Below are 20,904 nucleotides of genomic sequence, written 5' to 3'. Positions count from 1 at the left end.
ATCTTTGTGCAGCCTCTATATCATGTTAGATATTGCACCTATTTATGCATGTATCAGAAAATTGAGGCACTATAGGTTTTTATGTGGGTGAACTGAAAAAACAGATGTTTCTTGTTTCTTGATTGTTTTGTGGTTTATTAGTCCAGGTTTATCAGGAAATAAAGAAATTGAAAATAGTTTATAATACCAGTTATTGATTTGTAGGCAACTGAGCTGAAATTAGTCATTCTTTGACAGAAATCTCATTTTAATCAAGTGAGTCAAATTAATCTCGCTATCTTATTGCAAAAGGTGAAGTTTGAATATAATCTTGCACGAACAGGTAACCGGTGTGGTCATATCTTTTGTATATTGCATTACAGAATCTGCCTTATTAAGCTGTATTGGCTCCGTGCTCATTTAGGTGGTAATTTAGTAGAAGTAATAGATTTTTGTTGTATAAGTGCTTGTGACTAGAAGGGCTCTTTCTCTCCACCCACTTTCTTTCTTGCTTTGGCTAGAAAGAATAGCCGTGACTAATGGTTCTAGGAAAGTTTCTCATCCAGTTGTAGCAAAAATGGATTTAACTAGTGTTCTAGCTAAAAGTGGATTTGACTAAAAGTTTCTTAATATTTTTGCTTTCAAGTCTCTTTTTGGTTACATAGTAATTTCGTACTAGTTTCTGTTCATCCTATAGGCTACAAGACATGCGGAGATGGAAGCTATTGACGTTCTTCTCGAGCAGTGGCAAAAAGATGGACTTTCATGTCCAGAAGTTGCTGAAAGATTTTCCAGTTGCATCCTTTTTGTCACATGTGAACCATGTATAATGTGTGCCGCAGCTTTATCAATTCTCGGTATGGCCATGCTCTTATGCTGTCTTTGTATGCTGATTAATGCATAGTAAGACCTCTTAACCTATGCCACTCAATGTTTGGCAACCAAAATTTATTTGCACCGTAGCTTAATACCCATCTTAGGTTGGGGAAAGTAAGATTTCACAGATGGGTAATCGACTAGAATGACCATTTTATCTAGTATTCTTTTTCCAAATATAAAAAATTACTGCCACCATACACCACCATCATGCTAGAGAACACTCTTCCAACACCGTATGCCACCGAAGATTGTATAAAACACTTGAAAGGACAATGGAGAGTCAGAGACGGCTGGAAATGGCCAGAAAGGGCATAAACGGCCAGAAAAACCCTTGCCAGATAGCCACGATTCATGGCCAAAAGGGTGTAGACTGAAGCTGCCAGGCTGCCGACAGCAATTTGCAGAATTTCAACTACTTTTTTTTAAAACTTTAAAATAATTTAAATTATAAGATTGGATATTTTTTTAATCATAATACTATATTTTAAAAATAATTATTTATAATTTTAATTATTTATATTTTATATTAAGAATTGGCATTTTACAATATATTAAGAAAACGGTAGTATGGTCATTTAGGCTATCTTACCCATTCTCTCACTCCATTGCCCCAGACACAAACTAAAGTCGCCTAGCATTACTACCCTTACTTTTATCCTACCTCGCCCAGATTGCCAAATGTTGTCTTGTACCATAACAAGTGAGTGAAGAATAAACTTATTTGATTTATTTATTATTGGACTATTTGTTTCTGCTCTTGAAGGTATAAAGGAAGTATTCTATGGCTGTAAAAATGATAAATTTGGAGGATGTGGGTCAATATTATCGCTTCATTCAAGTATTCCGGGGCCTTTGATTAGGTAAGTTTCTTTCTTAACCCAAGGCTCCTTGCAAGTTTTTACTGACTTTCTATTCCTTTAATTCTCACTGACTTTCATGTTTTGTTCTACGAATATATCAGTATTTTGGCACGGAAAAAATTGCACTATAACGTCTATATTGAATAGTAGATGCATTAATACAAAAGAGAAATCAACTAGTAAGAAAATCCAACATTTGACTGTTAAGAAAATTGGAGAACTTCTTTTTGCATTGCTCCAAAAGAAAACAGTCAAGTCATTCATAGATTATAGATACAGTCACACATAAGTATGTTGAATAGTAGGTGCATAAATACAAAAGAGAAATCAACTAGTAAGAAAATCCAACATTTTGACTGTTAAGAAAATTGGAGAACTTCTCTTTGCATTCCTCCAAAAGAAAACAGTCAAGTCACGATTAGACTATAGAGATAGAAATATATAAGTAACTATTAGTAATGATAAGCACATATGAGGCTTGCTTGATGGTGCATAGGTATAGTTATAAATAACTATGTAAGAATTTTATTTTTTAGTTTATTTTTATGTTTTTTATTTATATTTTGTTTTCTTACTTTTAGTAGGAGTTATGTTTATAATCTTGTTATTATGAGTATTTCTTAGTCTAATCCAATATCGGAAAGAATTATTTGACACTCTATAAATACCTTCATAATCTCCTTTGTGATCATCATCAGTTATTCTATAAAATACTTTGAGAATTTCTTAGTATTTAATTGTGTGATTTAGTTAAAAGCATGATATTTGAACACCCAAAGTGTAATATCTTGGTTTTCTCCAATCTCCTAATTAGGCAAATTTTTCTTCAACGTTTGATATTAAAATTAAAGAATACTACACAGAACCTCAAGATCGCACATCCAAACAGCCTCAAACTCATCCACCAAAAGAAAAAACTCCAGAAATCACAAACTTAAACACCCCAAACTGTTGCCATTCTGTTCACCAGCCATTGTCTGGCAGTAAGTGACATTGCCCTTACCACCAACTTAAGAATACCCCTATCGGCAAAATCCCAAACTCCACTGTGAAACTCCATTAGAAAATGCAATGCCCATCGTTGCAGTTTCTCCTAGCTCTTGTCTTTCTTTATCTCATCCTTCTCCGCAGATGTAACGCTCGGAAATTTGAAAAAAAAAAAAAAAAATTTATTATTTTATTATTAATTATTTTTATTAGGTTAAAAAAAAAGAGAGAACGCCACGTCAGCAGCCATGTCAGCTGACCCAGTCAGCAGTCCTGGCCAACCAGGACCTGCCACGTGGCAAAACCACGTCAACCGGGGACGGGCCACGTTGGCGATCCGCGTACGCGCGATCGGACGGCCCAGATCAAGCGGGCGCACGGACGACCCAGATGCAATCGCACGAACGGCCCAGATTCAATAAAAAACGAACGGCCAATATTAAATCAAAATGGACGGTTGAGATCAAAAGACAAAAGGGTATAAATAGAATCCCCACACCTGACCACAAAAACCCTATCCGCCTGCCCTCGCCGGAGAAGACGAACCAGACGCCGGAGAAGCCGGCCGCTGCCACCCGCCGCCGCACCGGGGAGATTTCTGACCGCTGATCGAGGTAAATTTCATACCCCCGACTCGTTTTTCCACGCTGATTTTCCCTGTGGCTAAATCGGAGCCAAAATCCCGGCCAAACGGCCGGAAAACACGGCTGAAACCCAGCGGCGCCACCGCGCCCCTCCTCGGTTTTTGCCTCCGATGAGGCCCTTCCCGGCCTCCGTTTGATGCAATTTTTATATCACTGTGATCACCATTCTTTTCTCTATAGGTTGATCGGAGCCGAATCACCAAAACACGAACCTCACCGGAGAGCCGCCGCACCCGAGAGCACCGCCGCTGGTAAGCTTCGATTTTCCGTAATTTTTTGGCCCCCCGAGGGCCCTAGGGTTGTTTTATCACAAGGACTGATGCAAGTGTGGCCGAATTCGGCCGAAAATGACCAAACCGAGGCGAATCGCCGCCGCCGTCGCCGGAGCACGGCGGAGCCGCCGTGCCGGAATTGCGATATTGGCCAAAAAGGGGCCCTGGGCCTAATTTGTGATTTTTTGGAACACGTACAGGTACTAGTAGTGCGTTTCAATTCCCCGGAAAAAATTCAGGAAAAATTAGGGACAGCCTGTAGGCGCACTGTGAAGCCGTGTTCGGACCCCGAAACGAGTAAGGACCCCTCACTCTATTTCCTATCACGGTATTAAAGTTTAATAAATGATAAAACGGTATTTTATGAATCAATAGATGTGTGAAATTGTTTAAGGTCGCTAATGGAGCCCGAGTCTGGTGTATTTGTCGGTCAATTGTTGTTTGTTCTATTTTACGGTTTTAAATGCAGTATGAGGTCTGATGTTTTCATTTCATAGTTTCGTGTGCATATTTTACTATTTTATTGATTATGGGTTGAATGACTGAGAACCCGATGTTGTATGTCGTCTTGTTTGACATAAATTATTAGTTTGCTTGTTTGTGTGTGTGAATTGATGATGCTGACTGAGGAAAAGGGGAATGAAAGGTTATGTAAATTGATAATTGTATAATGTGGTCAGCCTGACCAGATATCCTGGGAGATGGTGGACGGACCGGGTCCGTAGGGAACCCTACCGGGATTGTGGTCTCTCATACCGGACGGGGTATGGAGACCTTATGTATTTTTGCGCCCATACCGGACAGGGTATGGAGACGGCCCGTTTCATCCTCATACCGGACGGGGTATTGAGGTTTATAGTTTTGGCGCCCATACCGGACGAGGTATAGGGACGGCCCTGGAATCTGATTACAAGTGTTAAGGGTTCACGGGTAGCGGGACCCCTATGAATCCCCATGGATACTAGTAGGCTGGTAAATGAGGAAAAATATGTTGTGTAATGATTGAATTGCAAAAGGCGTGATAAGTATTATGTTATACAGCTCACATGATTTCATGATGATGATAATGTTATTGCCTTCGTATATTGTTTTATGAATTTCACCGAGATATGTAGATAGTAAATGATTTTATTATTGATAAAAGAATTTGTTGTAAATTATGCTCCATTGGTCTTTTTGTGTTTTCTACCCACCTTTACCTCCGTGACGGTGAGATATCGTGATGTCTTTACTGGGCTAGTGTAGCTCATTCCTTATTTAATCATTTCAGGTCAGGAAGACATTGTTCCCGAGCTCGTTCCGCAGGAGGACGACGAAGGGGATGCCTAAAGACTCCATAGTTATATTCGTAGCTTTTACTTTCGAGTTTCTCCTTTAGTTAGTTTGATCCTTTATATTTTGTGAGCACGTTTTTGGTTTTAGTGTAAGGGATGTTAATAGAATTTTTTTGACTTCGCTTCCGCATTTCATATTTTTAATACACATTTCATTTTAAATTTCCGGGGTCGTTACAGCAGACCTGTCTCACCTCAACCTGTGATTTACAACTCACACCACGTAGCCAAGTTGACTAATAGATGCCTGCTGCCATACGTTTGCTAGAAGCCAATGCGTGAACCACATATGCACCCAGCAACAAGTGGGGCTCACTTGAACTTGTTTTGACTTTCAACCTCTGAGTTATGATCAGATCAATTCCTGCCTCAAATAGACCAACACTAGTTCGAGGAAATTTTAGCTTTAATAATGGTGATTAACATTTAATTGAATACTAGGCAGGATACATACTAACCGGACACTAGTACTTGATTGAAGATAATTTACAACAAGGTCAATGCAATTGTGGAAGAATTAAGACACTTACGTGCACAAGTAGCTCTATCAATTCAAAACTGGAAGTTGCAGAAGCCACAACTTCTAGTAGGAAACGTTTGAAGATAATGTCGTAGACATTACTAAGAATGTGAGAGTTGAAGCTCCTGATGGAAGAGAGGTCCTGTTTTCTTTTTTCATTGACTTATTCAATTGAATAATATTTCAACTGGTATCACATGTTAGATTCATGAAAGATCATATTTGCGAAAATAAATTGGTTGGACCTACAAAAATATGGTTGTATAGTATTTATGGGAATATGATAAAATAGAAGACAATTATCAAGTGAAACATGAGGCAAAATTAACTTCCCATGAAAAGCATATACTTCTCAGCTATTTTGACAAGATCCACGGCCAAGTCTACATTTTGATTCCAAGTGATATGTCAATCACCAAGTACGTACAAGAATTTAAAGAGTTAAAGATCTGAAATTAGTTGGTTGAAGATAATCAAGCAACACCTTAATTCATGATAGGATTAAGAACTAATATTAAAAGAGAGTTAATTTGACAATTTCATACAATTGTGGTTTAAATTTGCTTCCCTAGACATAGATTCTACTTGAAGTAATGAGATTCAAGGAGATCTTGAATCTTCCACGATAGAATCAACCTCTAGAAGAAAATTTATAGCAATTTACGAGCAATTATTTGTCTTGGGATGAAATTTAACCCAAAAAGGCTAATTTAGGATTTTTTGGCCTTAATCTTCATTTCTCTCTCGATTTTCTTGCTTTGAATATTCCACCAATTTTGGGTTTCTAAGACATTTTAAGGTCAAATGTCCATTTATCCCTGAACGGGGAGATTTAGGGTTTCTCTCTAACCCTAATTTTCATTTTCACTTTCTTTCTCGTGAGATATTTTAAAGGTCTTAGGACCTCATCTAAGATTTAGAAATCAATTTTGGAGTTCGGAGTAATTCTATTTCCCTTTTGGGGGATAAATCCCTTGTTCGGGGGATTTTTCTCTCTAAACCTAATTTCTCCTTCACTTTCTTTCTTGATTTCTGATTTCTATCCTTATCATACTTAATACCTTTATCGTGCACAAATAAGGTCATTGGGGAATTTCGGGTATTACACCATGAGCTTTGGATTGATATCAGAATGGACTAGTTTACCAAAAACAACTTGAAGTCATGATTCAATATTCATGGTAGTGGTCAATTTTTAGAATGGCTCATTTCATACCATATAAAGACCGTTGTGTCCGAAAACTAGTGACCGTTTACTACAGAAGGAGGAGCAAAAAAGGAATTTCGCTTACGGAGTGTAAAATGGTCATTTCACTTGTCGATTAGAGTTATGATTTATTAAACCCTAACCATTATTAGTGACTCGCGTCACCGTTTGGTTTCAGTGAATGTAGCCTATAAATAGATTAGAATTCTACAAATGTAATCATGAAATAAAAAAAAAGAAAATGACCTCAAATCTCTCTTTTTTCTCTGTTCTTTCTCTCTTCTTTCTCTCTCTTTTCTCATATCAAAAACCATGAATAAAGTTTTTGACCAGGTCGTATCAGAGGCAAAGTCGGTTGAATTATACATCAGCGTCACCTCGTGTACTCAATCCAAGGAAAAGGCAGTGGTCGTGGCAGAATAGGTGGAGCCAATGGTGAAGGAATTGGATTAGTGGCTATTCGATCTTGTGGCCAAAGTTCACGAGCTCCAGAGAAAACCACAACAATAATTTGAGTTTCTAGTGGAGTTTTGAGTGGTGGTGCGCCACAACCAGAAAGGGCAAGCTCGGTAACTCATAATGCAAACGCCCCAATCGGTTAGCAAGGGGTCATGCCGACTCCCTTTGTGCACAGAGAAAAGAAGAAAATGAGGTTCTGTTCCGCCGGGAAAGAAGAGAGAAGAAAATATTTTGGAGTGAAAGAGAACCCTAAAACCGGTTTAACTAGTTCAAGGGTTAAAACAAGTGAATTGAGCCAGTTTAGACTGACTTGGTTCATACCGACCTAGTTCAGACCGACCCGGTTTAGATCCCTTTGGTCAGCTACTCCACCTATCTAAGTAGGAAATTCCAATTTTTGAGGGTATTAATCCACTTTTGAATTTGGATATGTGATAAATATTTTTTTATGCATAAAATATCGGAAAAACAAAAAGTGGAGATAGTATCACTCTCCCTAAGTGACGTAGAGAATGTTTGATACTAGGGATGGTTGGCGAAATTTAAAGAACTTAATTGTGATTTTTTCATAGAAGAACTTTGTTGAAGAAGATTTGGGAGCGTCTCACGAAAATACTTTATTGAAGAATTTAATAAACTAACACATATCTGAACCGTCCTAGAATATAAAAAATGTTTGAAGCATTTGCGTGTATTAATGCATACTAACAATCTCACTTTTCCACCGAGATTTTCTATTTCCAATTTTAGTAGCAGGCTTAAATTAGAATTGCATTCAATGAAAAGTGTAGCGCCCGGACCGGGGGAAAAAAAAAAAAAAAGCCACGTCAGCAGGCCCGGTCAGCAGTCCCGGCCAACCGGGGCCTGCCACGTGGCAAGACCACGTCGCTCCTGAACGGGCCATGTTGGCGATCCGCGTGGGCGCGATCGGACGGCCCAGATACAATCGCACGGACGGCCCAGATTTAATAAAAAACGGACGGCCCAGATTAAAACAAAATGGACGGCTGAGATCAAAGGGTAAGGGGTTATAAATAGAACCCCCACACCAGACCACAAACCCTAGCCGCCTGCCGCTAGCCGGAGAAGACGAACCAGAGGCCGACCGCCGCCACCCGCCGCCGCACCGGGGAAATTTTCGACCGCCGATCGAGGTAAATTTCATACCCCCGACTCGTTTTTCCACGCTGATTCCTCTTATGGCCAAATCGAAGCCAAAATCCCGGCCAAACGGCCGGAATACGCGGCCGAAGACCAGCGGCGCCGCCGCGCCCCCTCTCGGTTTTTGCCTCCGACGAGGCCCTTCCCGGCCTCCGTTTGATGCAATTTTTATATCACCGTGATCACCATTCATTTCTCTACAGGTTGACCGGAGCCGAATCACCAAAACACGAACCTCGCCGGAGAGCCGCCGCACCCGAGAGCGCCGCCGCCGGTAAGCTCCGTTTTTCTGTGATTTTTTGGCCCCCCGAGGGCCCTAGGGTTGTTTTCTCACAGGGACCGATGCGAGTGTGGCCGAATTCGGCCGAAAACAGCCAACCCGAGGCGACTCGCCGCCGCCAGCGGCGGCGCCGTCGCCAGAGCACGGCGGAGCCGCCGTGCCGGAGTTGCGATTTGGGCCGAAAGGGGCCCTGGGCCTAATTTGGGATTTTTTTTGGAACACGTGCAGGTACCAGTAGTGCGTTTCAGTTCCCCGAGGAAAATTCAGGGGAAAATTAGGGATAGCCTGCAAGCGCACTGCAAAGCCGTGTTCGGACCCCGAAAACGAGTAAGGACCCCTCACCCTATTTCCTATCACTGTATTAAAGTTCAAAATGATAAAACGGTATTTCTTGAATTAACGCATGTGTGAAATTGCTTAAGGTTGCTAATGGAGTCCGAGTCTAGTGTGATTGATGATTTACTGTTATTTGGCCTGTTTTACAGCTTTAAATGCATTATGGGGTTTGATGTGTTTATTTTATAGTTTCGAGTGCATATATTACTGTTTTATTAATTATGGGTTGAATGACTGAAGAACTGATACTGTATGTTGTCTGTTTGGCATGAATTACGATTTGCTTGTTTAAATGTGAATTGATAATGCTTATTGAGGAAAAAGAAAATGAAACATTGTGTAAACTGATAATTGTATGATGGGGTCAGCCTGACTAGATATCTTGGGAGATGGTGGACGGACCGGGTCCGTAGGGAACCCTACCGGGATTGTGGTCTCACATGCCGGACGGGGTATGGAGATCTTATGGTTTTGGCGCCCAACCGGACGGGGTATGGGGACGGCCCGTTTCACCCTCATACCGGACGGGGTATTGAGGTTTATGGTTTTGGCGCCCATACCGGACGGGGTATGGGGACGGCCCTGGAAACTGATTATGAATGTTAAAGGTTAACGGGTAGCGGGACCCCTAGGGACCCCCATGGATACTAGTAGGCTGGTAAATGAGAAAATGATATGTTGTATAATGATTGAATTACAAAAGGCGTGATAAGTGCTATGTTTTACAACTTATATTATTCCATGATTGTGATAATGTTATTGTTTTCTTATATTGTTTCATGAATTCCATCGAGGTAAGTGGATGGTAAAGGTTTTATCATAAATAAAAGGATTTGTTGCAAATCATGCTCCATTGGTCTTTTGTGTTTTTCTACCCACCTTTACCTCCGTGACGGTGAGATATCGTGATGTTCTTACTGGGCTAGTGTAGCTCACTCCTTATTTAACAATTTCAGATCAGGAAGACATGGTTCCCGAGCCCGTTCCGCAGGAGGACGACGAAGGGGATGTCTAGAGACTTTGTAGTCACACTCATAGTTTTATTTTCGAGTTTCTCTCTTAGTTAGTTTAATCTTTTATATTTTAAGTACGTTTTTGGGTTTCTGTGTAAGGGATGTTAGCCGAAATTTTGATCTCGCTTCCGCATTTAATATTTATAATATAATTTTCATGTTGAATTACCGGGGCTGTTACAGTTGGTATCAGAGCCGCATTTCCTCGGACCCATCCCTTACACGATAGTGCCTTAGATAAATACTCACCGATATATCATTACTCAATCATTCCTTGTGAAAACAAGTACACGGGAATGAGGGGAGGAAGGCCCCCACTAAACCGAGCGGCTCAGGATAATTCGCTTCGGGAGGATCTTGACAGACTGTATGAGATGGTGGAGGCTCTCGTAGCTGCCCAGCGAAGGCAAGAGGAGAGAAGGGAGTTACCGGGACCTCCTCCGCTAGCGCAGGTTGAGCCCCCGCTACAGCAGGCTGATCCCGTACCACCCCGGCAGGAGCCTATTCCTCCACAGTACCAACCGGCACCACAGCCGCGGTACGACCCGGTACCACAGCCACAGTACCAGCAGGCGCCGCCACAGCACTTTCCAGTGCCCCCACCACATCAGCAGGTTCTACCACAGGGTCCCCCAGTTCACCCTTAGCCCGTCCCAGTCCCTCTGCCCCGGGACCCTGCTCCTTCCTTGATCGACCCCGGCTTCATAGAGAGGTACAGGAGACTGAACCCTTCTACCTTCTCAGGGGGATCCTCGTTCGAAGAAGCCCAATACTGGCTGGCAGAGACTGAGAGAGCTTTCGAGACCTTGGGAGTAATTCCTGAGCAGAGGACTGCCATTGCCTCCTACATGCTGGTAGGGGAAGCGGTACGCTGGTGGGAGCTCAAGCGGGCCACCCTGCCTGTACCAGTTACTTGGGAGCAGTTCCTAGCGGCCTTTCATGCGGAGTATCTCCCTAAACACATCCAACATTTAAAGGAATTGGAATTTGCTCAATTGGTCCAGGGTAATATGACAGTGTCGGAGTATGCCCACAAGTTCCTGGAGCTGGGCCGACATGCCCCGGAGACATTGTTGGATGAGGGCCGAAAGGCCAGGAAATTCCAGTGGGGCCTCCGCCCGGCGATTAGACAGCACTTATTGGTGATGGAGCTCGAGACATATTCGGCAGTCCTGGCAAAGGCGCAGATCATAGAAAGGAGCTTCGACACCCGCCCTCAGTTAGCGGGAAGTTCCCGACCCTCAGCCCCGCTCCGCAGGCCAGCGCCTACCATGCCTGTCCAACCCAGTAAGAGGCCCAGGCCTGCCGTTCAGGCCCCTCCTCAGGCTATGGGGGCAGCACGTGGGAAGATCTGCCAGTACTGCGGCAGGGATCATGGGGACCGACCCTGTTACCGCCTCAACAACACCTGTCGCATATGCGGCAGTGCCCAGCACTATGCGAGGGAGTGCCATAGAAACCAGAATCAAGGGAGGCCTCCAATCCAGGGCAGAGTTTACAATCTTACCCAGAAGGATGCCGACGCAGACCCGGACGTGGTACATGGTAAACCCAAGAAAGAAGTTTGTATCCAAGAGATTCCAGTAGTCCGAGACTTTCCAGACGTATTTCCGAATGAACTGCCCGGTCTACCAAGGGACAGGGAGGTCGAGTTCACCATAGACTTACAGCCAGGTACCCAGCCCATCTCAGTAGCTCCTTACCGAATGAGTCGCATCGAGATGGAAGAACTAAGGAAACAGATCACTGAGCTACAAGACAGTGGCTTCATTAGGCACAGTGTTTCCCCATGGGGTGCCGGGGTTACTTTTGCAAGGAAGGGAGATGGAACGTTGAGACTGTGCATTGATTACAGAAGGATAAACAAGGTAACAATCAAGAACAAATATCCTCTTCCTCGGATTGATGACCTTTTCGATCAGTTGCAGGGTGCACAGATCTTTTCTAAAATAGATCTACGATCAGGTTACCATCAGGTAAAGGTAAGAGCGGAGGATATCCCTAAGACGGCATTCCGAACCAGGTACGGACACTACGAGTTCCTGGTTATGCCGTTTGGGCTAACCAACGCCCCGGCCATCTTTATGGATCTAATGAACAGAATCTTCAGAGAGTTCTTGGATCAATTTGTCATCGTGTTCATCGATGATATCTTAGTCTACTCAAAAAGTAGAGAAGAACATGCTCGTCATCTTGTCCAAGTCCTACAGGTACTCAGGGAAAAGAAGTTGTATGCAAAGTTGAGCAAGTGTGGATTTTGGCTCGAGCAAACCGCCTTCCTAGGACATGTTATATCGAAGGAAGGGGTATCGGTGAACCCCGAAAAGGTTGAAGCGGTACTTGGTTGGGAAAGGCTGACAACAGTTAAGGAAATTCGCAGTTTCCTAGGGATGGCAGGTTATTACCGCCGATTTGTTGAAGGGTTCTCTAGTCTAGCAGCTCCTCTAACCCGACTCACAAAGAAGAATGCAAGGTTTGAATGGAATGAGAACTGCGAGAGGAGTTTTTCAGAATTGAAAAAGCGACTGACTACTGCACCCGTGCTGGCTCCACCGAGTGGATCAGGAGGGTATACAGTTTATAGCGATGCCTCCTATCTGGGTCTGGGTTGTGTCCTGATGCAGCATGGAAAAGTTATAGCATATGGGTCTAGACAGCTAAAGAATCATGAGAAGAACTATCCTACCCATGACTTGGAGCTTGCCGCAATCATACACGCCCTGAAAATCTGGCGCCATTATTTGTATGAAGAGACCTTTCAGATCTACACCGATCATAAGAGTTTGAAGCACATCTTCACTCAGAAGGATCTCAACATGCGTCAGAGAAGGTGGATGGAACTCCTCAAGGACTATGATTGTGACATCCTATACCATCCAGGTAAGGGCAACGTAGTAGCCGATGCCCTCAGCAGGAAAAGTGCAGGCACCCTGGCCCATCTGATGGTTTCAGAATGCAGGTCCATTGGGGCCACGCAGCAGGTTCGACTGCGAGATCTGAAGAGGGCCACATGTTTGAGCCATCTAGCAGTCCAACTCGAGTTAATCCAAAGAATAAAGGGAGCCCAGTCAATCGACCCCGCCCTAGTAACCCGCAAGAAGGATGCAGAACAGGGAGTGAACTCAGAATTTCAGATCTCTGCCGACGGATTGATTCGTTTCAGGGACAGAGTGTGTGTCCTAGACGACAGTGAGTTAAGAAGAGACATCATGACAGAATCCCATAGTTCAAGGTTCGCCATGCATCCAGGAAGTACGAAAATGTACCAAACTATGCGACCTCGGTTCTGGTGGAATGGGATGAAGAGAGATATAGCCGACTTTGTATCTAAATGTTTGGTATGTCAGCAGGTCAAAGCAGAACATCAACGCCCGGGCGGGTTACTTCAGCCTTTACCGATTCCGGAGTGGAAGTGGGAACATATCACCATGGACTTCGTATCGGGACTACCCAAGGCACGATCGGGACATGATGCTATATGGGTAATTGTTGACCGACTCACTAAGTCTTCCCACTTCCTGGCCATCAAAATGACTGATCCCTTGGACAAGTTGGCAAGGATGTACATCCGGGAGGTAGTCAGACTACATGGAGTTCCAGTAACAGTGGTATCCGATAGGGATCCCAGATTCACTTCTCGGTTTTGGAATAGTTTCCAGCAAGCTATGGGAACAAAGCTGTCTCTTAGTACTGCCTTCCACCCCCAAACCGATGGACAATCAGAGAGGACAATTCGTACGCTGGAGGATATGCTCCGAGCCTGTGTCCTTGACTCCGGGGGCCATTGGGACGACCACCTACCCCTGATAGAGTTTGCTTACAACAACAGCTACCAAGCAAGCATCGGCATGGCCCCATACGAGGCGCTATACGGGCGTCCGTGCAGGTCGCCGATCTGTTGGGAGGAAGTGGGCGATAGAAGATTGTTTGGCCCGGATTTGGTAGAAGAAACCACGTCCAAGATAGTTAAGATCAAGAAGAACATCCAGACAGCTCAGAGTAGGCAGAAGAGTTATGCCGATACCCGGAGAAGGGATCTGGCCTTTGAGAAAGGCGACCGGGTGTTCCTTAAAGTCATCCCCTTCAAGGGAATTAGCAGGTTCGGCAGGAGGGGAAAATTAAACCCCAGATATATTGGACCCTTTGAAATCTTAGACAAGATTGGTACCACTGCCTACAGACTTGCACTGCCTCCTGAGCTCTCCCGGGTTCATAATGTGTTTCATGTATCTATGCTACATAAGTACAATCCGGACCCTTCTCATGTCTTGGCTCACGAACCGCTTCCACTCCGAGAGGACTTGTCTTATGAAGAAGTACCGGTCAGTATCACGGACCGAGAAAGCAGAATACTCCGCAACCGGGAAATATCATTTGTGAAAGTCATGTGGCAGAACCACACGCCTAGGGAGGCGACTTGGGAACTGGAATCAGAATTTAGGGCCCAATATCCCCATCTGTTTGATCAAGAGTAATGAGGCAAATTTGGGGACCAAATTTCTTTATGGGGGGGAGAGTTGTAGCGCCCGGACCGAGGGGAAAAAAAAAAAAAGCCACGTCGGCAGCCACGTCAGCAGTCCCGGCCAACCGGGGCCTGCCACGTGGCAAGACCACGTCGCTCCTGAACGGGCCACGTTGGCGATCCGCGTGGGCGCGATCGGACGGCCCAGATCAATCGCGCGATCGGACGGCCCAGATACAATCGCACGGACGGCCCAAATTTAATAAAAAACGGACGGCCCAGATTAAAACAAAATGGACGGCTGAGATCAAAGGGCAAGGGGTTATAAATAGAACCCCCACACCAGACCACAAACCCTAGCCGCCTGCCGCTTGCCGGAGAAGACGAACCAGAGGCCGACCGCCGCCACCCGTCGCAGCACCGGGGAAATTTCCGACCGCCGATCGAGGTAAATTTCATACCCCCGACTCGTTTTTCCACGCTGATTCCTCCTATGGCCAAATCGAAGCCAAAATCCCGGCCAAACGGCCGGAATACGCGGCCGAAGACCAGCGGCGCCGCCGCGCCCCCTTTCGGTTTTTGCCTCCGACGAGGCCCTTCCCGGCCTCCGTTTGATGCAATTTTTATATCACCGTGATCACCATTCTTTTCTCTACAGGTTGACCGGAGCCGAATCACCAAAACACGAACCTCGCCGGAGAGCTGCCGCACCCGAGAGCGCCGCCGCCGGTAAGCTCCGTTTTTCTGTGATTTTTTGGCCCCCCGAGGGCCCTAGGGTTGTTTTCTCACAGGGACCGATGCGAGTGTGGCCGAATTCGGCCGAAAACAGCCAACCCGAGGCGACTCGCCGCCGCCAGCGGCGGCGCCGTCGCCGGAGCACGGCGGAGCCGCCGTGCCGGAGTTGCGATTTGGGCCGAAAGGGGCCCTGGGCCTAATTTGGGATTTTTTTTGGAACACGTGCAGGTACCAGTAGTGCGTTTCAGTTGCCCGAGGAAAATTCAGGGGAAAATTAGGGATAGCCTGCAAGCGCACTGCAAAGCCGTGTTCGGACCCCGAAAACGAGTAAGGACCCCTCACCCTATTTTCTATCACGGTATTAAAGTTCAAAATGATAAAACGGTATTTCTTGAATTAACGCATGTGTGAAATTGCTTAAGGTTGCTAATGGAGCCCGAGTCTAGTGTGATTGATGATTTACTGTTATTTGGCATGTTTTACAGCTTTAAATGCATTATGGGGTTTGATGTGTTCATTTTATAGTTTCGAGTGCATATATTACTGTTTTATTAATTATGGGTTAAATGACTGAAGAACTGATACTGTATGTTGTCTGTTCGGCATGAATTACGATTTGCTTGTTTAAATGTGAATTGATGATGTTTATTGAGGAAAAGGAAAATGAAACATTGTGTAGACTGATAATTGTATGATGGGGTCAGCCTGACTAGATATCCTGGGAGATGGTGGACGGACCGGGTCCGTAGGGAACCCTACCGGGATTGTGGTCTCACATGCCGGACGAGGTATGGAGATCTTATGGTTTTGGCGCCCATACCGGACGGGGTATGGGGACGGCCCGTTTCACCCTCATACCGGACGGGGTATTGAGGTTTATGATTTTGGCGCCCATACCGGACGGGGTATGGGGACGGCCCTGGAAACTGATTATGAATGTTAAAGGTTAACGGGTAGCGGGACCCCTAGGGACCCCCATGGATACTAGTAGGCTGGTAAATGAGAAAAGGATATGTTGTATAATGATTGAATTACAAAATGCGTGATAAGTGCTATGTTTAACAGCTTATATTATTCCATAATTGTGATAATGTTATTGTTTTCTTATATTGTTTCATGAATTCCACCGAGATAAGTGGATGGTAAAGGTTTTATCATAAATAAAAGGATTTGTTGCAAATCATGCTCCATTGGTCTTTTGTGTTTTTCTACACACCTTTACCTCCGTGACGGTGAGATATCGTGATGTTCTTACTGGGCTAGTGTAGCTCACTCCTTATTTAACAATTTCAGATCAGGAAGACATGGTTCCCGAGCCCGTTCCGCAGGAGGACGACGAAGGGGATGTCTAGAGACTCTGTAGTCACACTCATAGTTTTATTTTCGAGTTTCTCTCTTAGTTAGTTTAATCTTTTATATTTTAAGTACGTTTTTGGGTTTCTGTGTAAGGGATGTTAACCGAAATTTTGATCTCGCTTCCGCATTTAATATTTATAATATAATTTCCATGTTGAATTACCGGGGCTGTTACAATAAGACTGCTTAGCCAACGCTCGCTCAACCAAGTTTTTGAACAAGTCTTGCTCCTAGAACAATCTATAATAGAAATGTATTGAAGTTCCTATTTCATAGGAGTAAGAATTAAGGAAAGAAATTTTGAATATTTACATATATTTCTTTACATAGGGTTAGGAGTATATATACATAGAAGAGAGATTTATATATGGAAACATAAATCACTTTATTAATGCTAAGAAATCGACTAATAATTATATAAAAATATTCTGTAATATATTTTGTAATATTTTAATACTCCCCCTCAAGTTGAAATATAGATATTGATCATGCCCAGCTTGTTACGAAGATATTCAATTCGGATTCCATTCAAAATCTTTGTAAATATATCACTTAATTGTTCTCATGTTTTCACATAATCAATAGAAATCAAGTTTTTTTGAATTTTCTCACAAATAAAGTGACAATTAATCTCAATGTGTTTGGTTCTTTTATGGTACATCGGATTTGAGGTAATATGAAGGGTAGTTTGATTATCATACTAGAGTTTTGCAGGTAATATGAGATTCAAACTCACTTCCATTAAGAGGTGTTATATCCGTAAAACTTCACATGTGGACTGAATCATACCTCTGTAGTCGGACTTTGCACTGGATCGGGACACAACGGTCTGCTTCTTACTCTTCCATGATATTAGGTTCCCACCAACGAAAACACAATAACCTGTAGTGGATCTTTTATCAATTTAGATACAGCCCAATTAGCATCTACAAAGCATTCAATGTGAGTGTGCCCATGATTGCTAAATAGTATACCAAGTTCTACAACACTTTTTAGGTATTGTAAAATCTGTTCCAAAGCTTCCCAATGTTTGATTGTAAGTGCAGACATAAATTAGTTAACAATACTAACATGATATGTAATATCTGGAAGAGTCATTGTGAGATAATTCAGCTTCCCAACTAATCATTTGTACCTTTTCGGATCATCAAGGAGGTCACCATCATTTTTAATAAGGTGTACATTTAATACTATTGGTGTGCTACATGATATAGCTCCCAACTTTCCAGTTTTTGTAAGTAGATCAAGTACATACTTCATTTGAGATAAGAAAATTTCTTTTTTGTTTCTTGTTACTTCCACTCCTAAAAAATATTTTAATTGATCCAAGTCCTTCGGTGTGAAATTTGGTATGTAAGAATGATTTGAGAGATGATATTCCTGCACAATGATCACCGTAATAATAATATCATTAACATAAATAACAAAAAATATAAGACCACCTATTGATTGTCTATAAAAGATCGAGTGATCACACTTGTTCTTTTTCAGTTCGAATTCCAGAACTACTTCACTAAATTTGCCAAATCATGTACAAGGACTCTACTTCAAACCATGCAGAGATTTTTTCAAATGACAGAGTTTTTCATACTCCTACTGAGCAATAAACCTAAATGGTTGTTTCATATACGCTTATTCTAGAAGATCACCATGAAGGAATGCATTCTTGATATTCAACTGGTGTAAGAGATTTCTTCAAATGATAGAGCTTTTCATACTTCCCCTTAGTAATAAACCCAGGTGGTTGTTTCATATACGCTTCTTCTAAAAGGTCGTCATGAAGGAATGCATTCTTGATATTCAACTGGTGTAAGGGTCAATTTTGAGATGCTGCAATAGAGATGAATATATAAACAGTAAGTTTTGCTACTGCAAAGAAAGTATCAGAATAATCATCTCCAGAAGTTTGAGCATAGACTTTTATAACAAGTTGGAGTTTAAGTCTTGCTACTGAGCCATCTGGGTTTACTTTGACTGAAAAGACTCATTTACACCTCATGACCTTTTTTCTTTTTGGTAAATTCACCAAATCTCAAGTATGATTTTCATCGAAAGCATTTATCTCCTCAAACATTACATTATGCCAACCAGAATGATTCAAATCTTTTTTGACTGTCTTGGATATAGAAATTGAATTTATAAAAGTAATGGAAGAAGTAGATGAGAGAGCCAGATAGTTATACGAAACATAATTAGAATGGGATAAATTGGCTGATGAATGGTGCATTGATGTTTATTTTTACAAAGATGAATGGGGAGATCAAGGTCTTGTGAGACAGAATTAGATGATGATGGACCTGGTGCATGACATGTATCATGAGTCTGTTGTCTTCTGGAATAAACATGAACAATTGGTGGTAATACTTGGGTCATATACACACTAACACTATCATCAATTTGCTCAAGTAAGAGTGGAGGCACATCATCTAGAGAAATACCATTATCTGTTTGTTCAGTAGAGACATTTGGTGTGGATTTTATAAATGAGTCACTCATCATCCTTCTCCTAACTTGTAGACTTGGACAATGAGGAGAAGAACATTGTATTTTTTAAAAAAAATGACATCAGTTGATACCGAATATTTATTGAGATATGAAGAGTAGCACCAGTATCCTTTCTGAAGGCGAGAATATCCCAAAAATACACATTTCATGGCATTTGGATCCAATTTTGTCACATTTGGTTGCACATCTCAAACATAATAGGTACCACCAAATATCTTAGGTTGCATCGGAAATAAAGACTTATTTGAAAAAAAAAGATTGTAAGGAGCATCTCCATCAAGTACCGTAGATGACATACGATTAATTAATAAACATGCTGTGGAAACAGCATTAGCTCATAATTGTTTACGGACTTGCATTTGGAACAAGAGGGCTCGAGTTGTCTCAAATAAATGTCTGTTCTTTCTCTTGGCGACTCCATTTTGAGATGGTATATCAAAACACGAGAATTGTTGAATGATCTCATGTTGAGTCATATAGTTTTGAAATGAATTTGACATATATTTTTTGATATTATCACTTCTCAATACATGTACAGAAACATTGAAATTGTGTCTTGATTTCAGCACAAAAAGCACAAAAGTGAGTGGATTTTTTAAAACGATTTTTTATAAAATATATTCAAGTCATTTGAGAAAAATCATCTATAAATATAATAAAATACTTAAACTCTATTTTAGACGAAATACGACAAAGACCCCAAACATCATAATGAACCAACTTAAAAACAGACTCAGCTCGTCTATTAATTCTTGGACCTGACAGACTACGATAATGTTTTACAAACTGACATGACTCGCAATCTAGTGAAGATATATAATGGAATTAAGAGCATAATTTCTTTAATACAGATAGAGAGGGATGTCTTAATTGACAATGTGCATCAAATGGAGATATAACACTTGAGCAGGCAACTCGATTAAAACACCCAGGTATCAAGAACATAGCGGTCATCTGATATATTTTCTTTACCAATAATCTATTTTGTCGTAAGATCTTGATGAATACAGTGATTAAAAAAAAAAATTAATATAATAATTTAGATCTTTAGTCAACTTATTTACAGAAATCAGATTGAAAACAACTTTAGGTAAACTTAATATAGATGATAAGGTAATAGATGAAATTAGTTTGTAGTACCGGAACCCACAATGTTATAGGTCGACCCATCGGCAATAGTATTAGCAGTCTGTATCTTGCGATTCTCCAATTTCTTATAATACCATTTTATATGTTCTTGTTCATGACAATAATAACAGACAATATTTATTTCAATTCAAGAATTATAAGAAATATGCCACTCAGAATACCCAAAACACAATAGTCAGAAATATTCGGAAAACATTGCAAATAAGTCAGAAATTTTGAGAAAATAGAATAGCTCTTCACACACGAAAACAAAGAAAATCACACTGCCACAACTGGGAGTTCACGCATTGACGCATGTGCCGCCACCGGAAAGCCACATACTACCACCAGAAATCACCAAAATTCTTCTTTTTGGCCGGAAATCACCACAGAACCCCAACGCACACCCTAATCTAGAATGGTGCTCGCAGAAACGCCCTAAATCCCGCCGGAAAGCGGAGAATCGCTTGTTGTCGTGTGATCTCCTCTGTCGTAGCTTTCACTTCTTCAACCTTCTGGTTTCGTGCATAGAACTGGCAAACCGAGCTCCTCTGTGGCTTCTTTCTTCGAACAGAAAACCAACATGCATGAGAATGCCCTCCTCCGTCAAGCCTGACGCACACAGCCGTAATCCGCTGCGCAAACCGTTTCCTTGGCTTCTCCCGCATACACCAACTTGCTGGCCGCACTCTGAACTGGCCGGAGATCGGTGGTTGTTTTTTTCCAGCGCCGGGAATGAGTCGTTCAACTTTTCTTTTGATCTGATGTAATTTTGACCCCCAAAACC

General features: G+C 42.3%; 1 protein-coding gene across 4 annotated transcripts in view; it reads left to right on the top strand.

Annotated features, from left to right (window-relative positions):
- EMB2191 (Cytidine/deoxycytidylate deaminase family protein) overlaps positions 1-20,904 on the top strand; it is a 28,787-nt gene that overhangs the window by 2,210 nt on the left and 5,673 nt on the right. For all 4 annotated transcript variants that reach the window (XM_088206955.1, XM_088206953.1, XM_088206954.1 and 1 more), the window contains exons 5-6: positions 677-836; positions 1,622-1,718. In XM_088206955.1, the coding sequence (XP_088063081.1) occupies positions 677-836; positions 1,622-1,718 (257 nt within the window). The remainder of the gene's footprint in view (positions 1-676; positions 837-1,621; positions 1,719-20,904) is intronic.

Source organism: Carica papaya, chromosome 7 (assembly GCF_054855325.1).
Source record: "Carica papaya isolate Zhongbai chromosome 7, ASM5485532v1, whole genome shotgun sequence".
In the NCBI taxonomy this organism is placed as follows: Eukaryota; Viridiplantae; Streptophyta; class Magnoliopsida; order Brassicales; family Caricaceae; genus Carica; species Carica papaya.
Note: the sequence above shows the minus strand (reverse complement) of the source record. Positions and strands in the feature narration are given on the sequence as shown.